This window comes from Trachypithecus francoisi, unplaced genomic scaffold (assembly GCF_009764315.1).
Source record: "Trachypithecus francoisi isolate TF-2019V2 unplaced genomic scaffold, Tfra_2.0 Lachesis_group16, whole genome shotgun sequence".
In the NCBI taxonomy this organism is placed as follows: Eukaryota; Metazoa; Chordata; class Mammalia; order Primates; family Cercopithecidae; genus Trachypithecus; species Trachypithecus francoisi.
The window spans coordinates 50877799-50890555 of record NW_022681461.1 but is presented as its reverse complement, the minus strand read 5'-3'; the positions used below and the strand labels follow the sequence as shown (position 1 = coordinate 50890555).

General features: G+C 36.6%; 1 protein-coding gene across 10 annotated transcripts in view; it reads right to left on the bottom strand.

Moving 5' to 3' along the window:
- Window positions 1-12757, bottom strand: part of FOCAD (focadhesin) — a 326657-nt gene that overhangs the window by 200246 nt on the left and 113654 nt on the right. For all 10 annotated transcript variants that reach the window (XM_033237455.1, XM_033237451.1, XM_033237458.1 and 7 more), the window contains one exon: window positions 11705-11962. In XM_033237455.1, coding sequence (XP_033093346.1) covers window positions 11705-11962 — 258 coding nt within the window. The remainder of the gene's footprint in view (window positions 1-11704; window positions 11963-12757) is intronic.

Sequence of the window (12757 nt, the reverse complement as noted above, 5' to 3'; positions counted from 1 at the left end):
ACCTGTAACAAAAGCAGACACTGAGAAATCTAACAGAATTTATATGCTTATGCACATCACTCTAACTGTTCCATATCTTTTGGGCAATAAAATAAGAAAGCTTTAGAAGAAACAGGGGGGAAAGATGCTGAAATCAAATACTGGATGGAAGAGAAAGTCAGGTATCTGACCTCAAAATTAACAAAAAAAATTTATCCAAATCATTTGCAATATTATTGCTGAACACTTTGTTTCTTTCTTGTCCCCACAAAAACAAATCCCAACCATATAGCACAATAGCAAAAAGGCAGAAAATTCCAGAGTGGTAATAAATTATAACAAATGGATTGACAGTTTACAACAAATACAATCCATTGGAAAGGAACTCTGGTTGCCACTTGAATAACTGTGTTATAAAGCTTCACCTCAGATCAATAGCTATTCATTAACTTCTGAAAATATTTCTTAAAATATTTACTGTTCAGTATGGTTGCCATGCAGAACTAAAAATATATATTCACATAATCCTCCTTATATACATTCAAAGGCCCTTAAAAGAAAATAAACAAAATAAGCAGATAGACTTTTCACTTCACGTATCTTAAAGTGCTTAATCTTGATTTAGACATAAACCACATCCACCCTCGTGTCTGGGCTTTCATGCTATCATGAATTTCCCTATGGAAACTATTATAGAATGTGCATGTTACAAAAGACAAAGTGTGGTCCTAATAGACAAAGATTAAGAAGGATGTAATGGGAAACATTTAAAGGCAATTGTTATCAAACCAAATCAAATTAGGTAAATTTTTTAAGTGATCTGAAAGGAATAATGTGATTTTTCCCTGTGACACCCCCCCACACAATTTTTTTTTCCAACGTGCAAGCAGCAAAGAATGAATCTTCAGAAGGATTTCCCAGAAGGGTGTCATTTACCACTAAAATATTTCATTCCAGCAGTTGAAAGACCATAAAAGGGTGAATGTCCTCCAGAGTCTCTAATAACGGTAATAGATCTTGTGTTACTATTCACCAGTGACCTCTCAGTCAGGTGATTTAATTTTTCCCCCTGCAGCATGGTTGGTTTCACACACAGTGTAATAACAGTTTTTGCATAACAAGACAATTCATCCGATTAGAAGGACTGTGTTAAGTCTTTCATGAACAGCATGTGTCACTATAGCTTCAGCCAGGGTTTGATTTAAGACAACGTAGTATATGCATGCATGATTCTTCATTTTTCTGCTGTTTTAAAAATGATCCCAGGACTTTCTTTAGCAATTTTGCAGACCATTGCCTGAAACCTCCCTGGCTTCAAAAAGTAACTAAGAACTCATCAAATGTTCACTGAGTACTTTAAAACAGGCACCAAAAATTCTCTATCAAGCTAGTGAAATTCCACTACTGTCTCAAAGGGGAAAAACATGAAAAGGAACAGAATGGGCATACCTGATTATCGCAAATACTTTTTTTTTTTTTTTTTTTTTGCTTCATGATATTTCATCAATTTATCATTAATTTTAAAGACATATGACATCACCAAGGAAAGCTTAAGCTAAAGTTAATTTTGAGACTTCTACTTGTAAACCTCAGGAACACACACAAAAAAATTTAAAGTGGAAACCAAAGGAAAAGATGTGAATCGAACCCACCTTCTGGCAATCTCTACTATAGTAAATGGTTCGGCATTATCAATCAGCGCCCACTGAAGCCTAAACGTGAGATTATCTCCACATTTCTTACTCCCACACTGATGAGATTAGGAAGGTTAAATCCAGAATCTCTGTGGCAAAGGGCCACAATGGTAACTGACAGCATTCTCAGGGGTTCCCTTAACCTTACAACCTTTAATTGATGCTGATAGGCTTGGCTTCCCCACACCACTTCCATCTCTGAATCTGCTCACCCTAGGGAGCAATGTCAGCACTCCTTCAACACTGACTTAGAGTTTCTTCACATCGAACAGGTCCCAGGGGGATTAACCTATTGCTCCATAGCAAGGAGCCCAAGTCTGCAAGATTAAGTTCTCTTTAGACTCTTGATGTACGTGGGATGCTCTCCTCTCTTCCACAATCCTTAGGATCCTGCTTCTTTCAATAGAGTCCTGTACACTCCTCTAAGCAGCCCTATCGTAAGAGATCTGAAACAATTCCCCTAGAGTTCTCTTGCTCATGTTCCCTATGTTCTGTCAAAGGGAACACTAACACATCTTTTACTTCAACAAATTCTAGCCATATAAGCCAATCCCTATACTGCAGTACTCTCTCCTTCACTTCCACTATCAAAACAACTAGGCAGACCATCACTCCCTTTTCAATTTTTCAGGTAGTCACCAATTCACTATATCCATTTGTCCACCCCAACTACAAGGGATACACATTAAGCTGAATTGGAGAGAGAGAGGCACGGGGGCAGGTAGAAGGTAGGCTGAAGTCTCAGTCACTAGGCTTGAGATAATGAGCTACCACTTGTGGCACTCATAACCCTCCAGCAACTTTCTCCAGCAATCTTCTCTCTTCTTTTCACCTGTCCTCTCATTTCCTAAAAACAAGGCATCTATAGTATTTCAAGCTGAAGGATAATTCCATAAGTGCACTTAAAGCAGATCAAGCTGCACTTTTACCATTAAAAACTGAATACAATTTGACACTAAATAAAGCAAAATGTCACCAGTATAATTATTATTAATAATAATTCATACTACCGGAAATAATGAAAGGAGGCAATATGGAATTAGAGAAAAATGTTAAAGAAATAAAATTCTATTACTTCCACATATTCACTGTAACAAACTAATTAGCCAAGTGTTACCAAGTACCAGTCCCTGATGATCTGTTAATGAATAGATAATTCGACCATTTTAAATCACCACATTCATTGTACCAAAGCAAGTGAGCAAATTCAAACTGCCTAAAAACAGTACCTTCAACACCTGCTTATGTTTTAACTCAGCCTGTATCAAATTACCCTGAGCTCTAAATTAATAGGATTTCATTTAATGAAATTTTACTGCAATCCAACCTAACCTAAACCCTGTCCCTGGACTCTACAGTGTTTCATCTATTAGTCTGAATAATATATGACAATATTGGAAAATAGTTTATTTGTTCTAGGACAGAAGTAGCTACATCTAATATATTTTGTGTTAATTAAGTCAACAACACATATATCAAAGCCCAAGAACTGTCCAAGGTTACCAGGAGGTAAAAACAAGTAAGACATGGTTTCCCTTGAGAAATTCCTTTCATGAATTCTAAATCTAATTGTATCTACTAAAAATTCCCTTTGAAGATAGCTTACATTCAGGATAACTACAGGACACTTCAAAAGGAAGTGTAAACACATTTTGTCCTTACTCATCTTATTCAGCTTTAGTGCTACTTGATTCTCTAATAAAAAAAAAAAAATTCAAGTTATATATATTTTTACATGCTTGTTTTCTTTAGAGACAAAAGGAAAAATACACAAACTGTTTTAATGTAGAAGTAATCCATTCTCACAAAAAAATGGTAACAAGCAAGAATGACAGGATACAGCTTCCAAAAGTCCAATCAATACAGCACAAGCCTGCCAGGTAGAAATCATCCCAAATCACTTCTTAAATACCTGCCTGGCTCCACTTAGGTTGTAACCATGTCTACCCATTTGAAATACATTTACATCTGAGTGCCCAACTTCATTACATTAGCTGTCCTGAAAACTTGCCTAAGAGTCTATTATAATATCTATCGTGAAAAGCTTAAAATCGTCATTGGTCAGGTAGAAGCACTGTGTGCTCAACAGACAAAGGGACTGCACTTGAGACTTTTGGCAAAGGAGTTAACACAGCTGTCCAACTTCAGGCATTCTGGGGTGGACTTTTCCCACCAAATCCACCAAATCATAACCCATCATTTCAATCACAGCTATCACATTCAGCATAATTGTGACTGTGTGTGACTGCCTTTCCTTGACTCTCCAACAAGAAAATTAACTCTGAAATACAACAGAAAAGTACTGCTGATGAAATTATGGTTCACAAAGTAAAGAACTAACACAGGACCTCCAGATATGTATTTTATTCCACTGTTTGCTCAAAAATGGTACTCAAGGAGGATCATGCAAACGTCAAGCATAAAATAAAAAAAAGGCCCCTATTATGGCTTTTTACAGGGTATATCCTGTCTTCCTTATGCATTGAGTGCCTCAATAACTGTATTTGTATCCTAAATTCCAATTAAAATGTATATTGCAGGGCAGGCGTAGTAGTGGCTCACGCCTGCAATCCCAGCACTTTGGGAGGCCAAGGCGGGTGGATCACTTGAGATCAGAGTTTCGAGACCAGCCCTAATTACACACATAATTTTATTTCTTTTCTTGAATTGATAATGGCCAGAACCTTCAGATGAATAGTAAAACTGATGTCAGACAATTTTTTCATTACTAATTTCAACAGAATTGCTTGCAAATCTGACTTAATCATTATAAAATCTCCTCTTTGTCCCATGTAAGGCTTTTCACCTTGTATTCTATATTATCTATCTTGGATGAACATATTAAGAAATGCTGTGTCTTTTTTTTTTTTTTTTTGAGATGGAGTCTCACTCTGTCACCCAGGCTGCAGTGCAGTGGTGCTATCTCGGCTCACTGCAAGCTCCACCTCGCAGGTTCACGTCATTCTCCTGCATCAGCCTCCCGAGTAGCTAAAACTACAGGCACCTGCCACCACGCCCGGCTAATTTTTTGTATTTTTAGTAGAGACAGGGTTTCACCGTGTTAGCCAGGATGGTCTCGATCTCCTAACCTCGTGATCCACCTGCCTTGGCCTCCCAAAGTGCTGGGATTACAGGTGTGAGTCACCGCGCCCGGCCCAAACCATGCTGTGTCTTCTTAATCATTTATCTAGCTTTTCATTTTCATCATTTAATTTTCAATTTCAGGTCTATCTCTTGAAAACCACACACAAGTGAATTTTTTAAACCCAATACGAGCCTTTCTTTGATAAGGGAATCTAATTCATTCATAGTAATTGTGGTAACAAGAATACTTGAACTAGCTCCTAAAATCTTATTTTATGCAATATTTGTCATTTTTAAACATTTCTTTTCCTTTTGTTATATTCCTCGGAAATTATAGAAAACCAATTGTTACTAACAAGGTAACATTTAAGCTTGTTTTCCTATCGACATCTAGAACTACTCAGTTCCCAAAAAACATTCTAGTCTATCATGTTCTCACTCTTCACACTATCAATACCACTATTCACCCCCAGCCACTTCCCATGTTTTTTTTTTTTTTTTGAATTTTATCAAACATTTATTTATTTATTTATTTATTTATATTTTTTATTATACTTTAAGTTCTAGGGTACATGTGCATAACGTGCAGGTTTGTTACATATGTATACTTGTGCCATGTTGGTGTGCTGCACCCATCAACTCGCCAGCACCCATCAATTCGTCATTTATATCAGGTATAACTCCCAATGCAATCCCTCCCCCCTCCCCCCTCCCCATGATAGGCCCCGATGTGTGATGTTCCCCTTCCCGAGTCCAAGTGATCTCATTGTTCAGTTCCCACCTATGAGTGACAACATGCGGTGTTTGGTTTTCTGTTCTTGTGATAGTTTGCTGAGAATGATGGTTTCCAGCTGCATCCATGTCCCTACAAAGCTGGAGGCATCACGCTAACTGACTTCAAACTATACTACAAGGCTACAGTAACCAAAACAGAGATATAGACCAATGGAACAGAACAGAGTCCTCAGATATAATACCACACATCTACAGCCATCTGATCTTTGACAAACCTGACAAAAACAAGAAATGGGGAAAGGATTCCCTATTTAATAAATGGTGCTGGGAAAATTGGCTAGCCATAAGTAGAAAGCTGAAACTGGATCCTTTCCTTACTCCTTATACGAAAATTCATTCAAGATGGATTAGAGACTTAAATGTTAGACCTAATACCACAAAAACCCTAGAAGAAAACCTAGGTAGTACCATTCAGGACATAGGCATGGGCAAGGACTTCATGTCTAAAACACCAAAAGCAACGGCAACAAAAGCCAAAATTGACAAATGGGATCTAATTAAACTAAAGAGCTTCTGCACAGCAAAAGAAACTACCATCAGAGTGAACAGACAACCTACAGAATGGGAGAAAATTTTTGCAATCTACTCATCTGACAAAGGGCTAATATCCAGAACCTACAAAGAACTCAAACAAATTTACAAGAAAAAAACAAACAACCCCATCAAAAAGTGGGCACTTCCCATGTTTTAATTAGCTAGGATTTTAGGTGCAGGGAGTTATCCTGTTTTATGTTTTATATAAAAAATTATTTAACATTACTAATAAAAGTTTCTGGATATTTTGATATCATTCAATATTTCTTCTCTGCTTGCTTAGATTCCTTTTCAATTTTGTATGAATATATTCTTGAGAGTAAGCAAAAAATATTATTGAAATATTGAAACATTATCAAATTCTTACAAATCTAAAAAGGGCTTTATTGCCATTACTCACAAAAGATAGACTAATGGAAAGAAATATGCCAAGTTCAAAATTAGTTTTTTTCATGAAACTGGAAGATAATCCTCCAATGTATTCCAATGCCCAGTGTGCTATTAATGAGAAATCTAAGGTCAATATAATTTTAAGTAAGTTTTTCTTTTCCTATTCTTCTCTGAAATCCCTTACGATTTTCTCTTTATCCTTGAGGCTCTGGAGACATATTTAGGTATTAATAAATCACTACTTGTGCTGCTTAGCTTTCAGAGGGTCCTAACAATCTGTAGCCTTCTGTCCTTTTTCAGCTTAGGGAAAGAGTTTTCTGTCGTGTTTTAAGTTTCCATCCTTCATTTTCTCTGTTTCTTTCACCCTAGAATTCCTATTAGAAAGTTGTTAGAACACCAAGTTAACCCTCATTGTCTTTACTTTTTCAATTTCATCTTTTTGCTCTATATTATGAAATATTTAGATGAGTATTTTACAACCTCCATAATAATACAAATCTAATCTAATCTAATCTCCATATATACACTACGGCAATCACATTTTTAATTTCTGAAATCTCTTGCTTTCAAATTTCTTCTTTCTCTTAGTAGCATTTTTATATACAATTCAAAAACACATATACAGTATCTTTCCAACATCTCTTAGGACATAAATCGTTTTTACATTACCTCCTGCTCCCTAAGTTCTCTTACTTCTAGAGACAGAAGCTCTGGTTAGTCACATTGTTACATTTTCTCTTAAGTCCGGTGAGCCTTAACTATTCATTTATATTTATGAATCAAGGCCAAGTTGGTTGCAGGGAGCTGGCATGGTTTAATTCAAGAGATATAAATAAATGTTTCCTATAAATAACATTGTCCTTTGATTTGAAGGGCTGACTGTGGAAGGGTTGAAGAATGATGAGGCATGTAAACTTGCTGCTCCACTTCAGGTTGTCTGGCCATGGTACAAGTATGTAGAGGACCAATCCCCACTTTGCCCTTCCCTCTCCACTAAATAAATAAGAAAACTTTTGTTCTAGCAATGATGGACCTCAATGTATTTTCCCTTGAGCAAAATTCCTCCTACCTATTATGAAATTCAAAGTTACCACAAAGTCTGCTCTGATTCCCCTCTCACAGTCCTTCAACAACACCAGAAGCTCATCCCTTGGAGAGTTTTAACCAGAAACAAACCTACTAGTCCCTGATATCAGTTGGAAGCAGATAGACTCCACTGTTCTGAATGCAGTTTTGGACCCCTTCTCCTCAAACTCCACCCCATCCTTTCTGATGCTTCCTGTTCAGTGACACAATCAGACAAACGGATTTTGTTTCAGTACATCAGTAAGTATCACATTGGTAGGGGTTTAACTGAAAAGTTACAATTCCTTCAATGAGAACTGTCAGTAATTTCTAATCTTTAGACCAATCAGAAGTAACGCCCCAACATTAACACCCAGGAGTCCCAAGCAATTAACACAGAATTACTTCCCTGTGTATAAACTCTAGGCTTTTTGTACACAACCAGGAAAACACAAAAGGGATCAAATGCCAGTTGAAAGCTTTTTATCCTACAGATATATATGTAAGGTTTACAAAGAAGAAATAAACACATTGCCACAGAATGGGGTACATGCAACTTGACCTTGTATTTTGGTTGTGTTTCTCTTCACCTAATTGCTCCATGCTGGCAGGCTCATCCCAATTTTTCTCCAGGCATAATCGATGCCATGGCTACCAGGGAATAGTAGTATACTATTTCTTATCTATCAAGCTATTTATTAAAAGTACTGTACATTCTGGCTTCTTTTTGCTGGTGTGAAGAACATAGGAAGCCGACTGACTTCAGGGGGTAGCAATTCATAGAATTCAGTAACAACAGAACAAAGTACAAAGTGTCCAAAGACTCTTCGTGCAAGTTCTTTTATAGAATATGTTTTCTCTTTTTCTCACAGCAGTAACTTACAGATCATTAAATTTCACACATTTCCTATTCATTTTCCATGTTAAAATATGGCTTATGACCCTGAGTAGAACTATCACAGGATTCTGCCCTATAACTCAACTTTTACTATTTGATAATATATGACTTTTCAAAGACCAGCAAGTCATGGCCCATGAACCTAGTCACATAAGTGATTTCAAATGGATCAAATGTGTACACTTTTACACATGGAAAAAAACTGAAGCTCTGAAAATGTCACAAAGAATAAAATAATCGAAGATTGCAACTGTTCCCATTATGCAAGACCTTTAACTAGACCTAACAACCAAAATGTAAAAAGAAAATAAAATACCTCAGTGTTGTAAGATGCAAGTGAAAGCAAAGCAAAATAAATAAGCATGATCCTATTCCCACTTCCAAACAAGAGAAAAGCAAGCAAGCAACAAGAATTTGAAAGAGGCACTGAGTTTTGCAAAACTCAATTTGTTAAGACCATCATTGGGGATAGGTTTTAAGGAAGGAACCTGTGGTTCTCTAAAATCAAATTTATGAGCTTTTGCTCTTTGGCATATTCTATTTTATAAATCAGTCAAAAAGAAATTGATACACCTTACACATAGTATTTAGAGTTATTCCATTGAAGGTGAGATACTAAACTATTTACACTTTTATTTTAGACCAACTCAACCTATCTAAAAATTACTCATCTTTGTGGTTGATGTTCAGTTCAGATACCTAAGCATTTAATCTTACCAAAAACCCTTAAACCTCATGGATAGAAACATAGGAGGAAAACACATTTTTTTCAGGTCTTAAAACCACAAACAAATAGCCTTAATTTCCAAAACAATATAATCTTTTGTCAGGTATTCCCTCTACAAATATTTATCAGATACTATGAAGCATCCTATAAGGCTTCTACACACCAGTTGGCCAGAGGCTGCTAGAGACTTCAGGCAGCCTGAGCTAAGACAACTAACTGGCTGCCAGAATGCTGAGAGAGGATAATATCTCAGCACACCTGCCACATATACCACATTTCAGTGTCCCCCAAAAGACAAACTGAGAAGTTCTGCTTTACATTTTTTGCCTATTCAGCACATTCCCACTTCTATGACCAGTACACTATCTATTCTTCCTTTGGGGGACCATTTCACCCCATTCCACATGAACCTGATGGCAGAAACAATTTTAGGACCTGATACTTCACCTACTTCTATTCTACCCAGGATGGCCAAGTAAAGTGCCCCATTATCCCATCATGATGGTTGGTCCAATGTAAACACATGACCTAAGCAAGGCCAATCTGAGCATTCTTTACTTCTCTCTTCCTTTTGAATTTTGAATATAAGCTTATAAGGCTTTGGGCTTCCAGCAAATTCAGAGGAAAGAAACTGTAGCTTGAAAATACTGTCCAGACCATGAATGTCCTAAATACTAGAGGTAAAAAAAACAAGAAAGGATTTTGAATGTTTCCAACATGTACACACAAAAATGATAAACGTTTAAGATGATGGATATACTATTAATTACCCTGATTTGATCATTGCAGATTTTATACATATATCAAAATATCACTCTGTATTCCATTAAGTATGTACAATTGTTAATTGTGAACTAAAAATAAAGGGGAAAAGACGGTTTATGGCAGTTTAAGATGATTTTCTGTTACTTATAGAATTTGATCATGCTTGATCAAATTTCCTGTGTGTGTGTATAGATTGATGCAATATATGTTTTATATCAGTGGTGTAGACAGAACAAGGTAACCCACTGTATAACTTCAAGGGAATCCTTCTTTAGATAATCTCCAGGCATTATCTGCATTAACTATTCTAGCGATTATCCTACCAAGTGTCAACACTGAAAGAAAACATTGCTTAGAAGTAGGATCACTATAGAAAATACAAGGACAGACAAAGCAGAAAGCAAGTTAAACTGATTCACATTATGCATACACCATGAAACAAAAGTATTTTGAGTACATTACAAATCCACTTGCAGAATCAGAACAGATGAGGTTAGAGTGAAAACTTTTTGTGAGATATCAGCAGTTGTTTACACAACAAAAAGGAATGAGTATGACAATTTGAGGTTAAAAAGGAATTTCAAATACATTAACTTCATATCTGTTCTTTTTTTTTTTTTTTCTTTTGAGACAGAGTCCCAGGCTGAAGTGCAGTGGCACGATCTCGGCTCACTGCAACCTCCACCTCCTGAGTTCAAGCAATTCTCCTGCCTAAGCCTCCTGAGTAGCTGGGATTACAGGTGCACTTCACTGCACCCGACTAACTTTTGTATTTTAGTAGAAACAAAGTTTTGCCATGTTGGCCATGGTCTCAAACTCTTGACCTCAAGTGATCCGCCCACCTCAGCCTTCCAAAGTGCTGGGCTTACAGGCATAAGCCACTGCACTCACTTAACCTCATATCTCAAATAAACACATTTGCTCCTTTTCTACCAGCAAATTTTTTCCTCTAGGAACACATCACTTTTCCATTGGGAGACGGAAGGTTTCTTCATCATTCTTGAAAAGAAACCCAAGCACTAATAAACAGAGGGTAACAAAAATGTCAAAACTACTTGGTTAGAAAATCTTTCCTTTATAGGAAATGCATTCTAGAGATTCTATCAGTTGGAGAAAAAGAAAGTCACAGGCTATTATGCTAAATATGTGGTTAGTGTAAAAGGCTGGGGAAAGAAGTCTTACTAACGCCTGATTGCTTTCTCATTACATCCTAAGTTCTGTGCAGATAGGAAGAAAAATTGTTTACCCTCATATCCTAGCATGGAGATCTGTACCATACATAGTAAAGAGTCAATATTTTTTAGCTTATTAAATGACTCAGGAAAGATAGTATCAAACTGCAAGAAGTTAAAAAGATATTAATGTCTATTGTGTAGGCTCCCTTATCCTGAACTGATTAATCTGTGTCCACTTTAAATGATCAACATTAGAACTAATGGATATGTATCTTGGAATAGGTTCCAAGAGTTGGCAAAAGCACTACAAAATAGCAAATCCACCAAAAAATTGGAAGAACCAGAATAGCACCATGTGCAGATTTCCTTGCAAAGTATGCTTCCATTTAAAACATGTTTGCATCATTAAGTATACATCAACTCAGAGTAAGGAAAAAGAAGAAAAAAATGGAAGGAGAAAGATAGCAAGAAAAAAAAAAAAGAATCATCAGCCCATAATTTAAAACTCTGCTGCAAATAATCCACAAAGCAGGAATCATCTACAATTCCAATGATTAAGCTTTTTTCTCATTATTGTTCCATCATTCTCTTGCTTTACCTGGGAGGAATCTGCTTGGGCTAATTCTGTAGTGACCTTCAGTATTTGGTGAAGATTCTGTCCTTTGTCTTCAACAAGGAGGTGAGCCAGCAGAAGAAAAGCAGGCACAGGGATCACAGTAGTAATAGGAAGCAATGACTCTACTGAAGCCAACCAGTCACTTGCAGCAGACGAGTCTCTCATTACTTCAAGAATCCTCCAGGCTGTAAATATTGAACCATACACACTGGTTACAGGCCACGCAATCTTGTAGGAGAGCTGAAAAATAAAGACAAGAGAAGCATAAGTAAGTGAGATAAATATATTTGTCAGAAATATATTTTTGGCATTCGTATATTTCATTGTAAGATATCACTCCTTCCAAAAAATGAATACAAATTGAATTACTGCCAAAATCTTCTCTGCACATAATTGAGGTAATAGGATTACACAAAGAGAAAAGAGTTGTTAGATGGAACTCTAGAAGAGTTTTATCACAACTTTTCTTCATATTCATTCATTCCCCATTAAGGCAGAAAATATGAATCAATATACAAGATCCAGAGGCAATTGTGTTTGGAAAAAGCTATTATCACTAAAAAAGTATTCACCAATGAGAAGAAAGATTAAAAAAAAAAAATACTGTATTTGCCCAGCTCCAGGCCCTACGCAGAAGCAATTTGGGGCAGATGGCAGACTTGGACTGAGAACAATTCATTTCTGTAACAGACAGTACGTTGATAGGAACAAAGTTGGTTCAGCTGGAGCCTGAGAATTCATTAATAATTGTAACTTGTGCAATAGGAAATGGCCTGACAGCTCTAAGCTGAAACAATACCCAGAGATGATATTATCCTAAATTAATCTGAGAAATGGCTCCTCGCAGAAATAAAGTAGTGCAGACAGGGTCAGAGGGTAGCCAAGGTGAGCTCTGTAAATAAACAACTCAGGAGAAGTCACAGACGTTAAAGAATCATTAGACATTGCTTGCTAATAAAGTAATTCAAATCACGTAGAGTGCTTTGTGACAGATTAGAAATCTCTAGATTATAACTATCTGGTCAATAAAGGCTG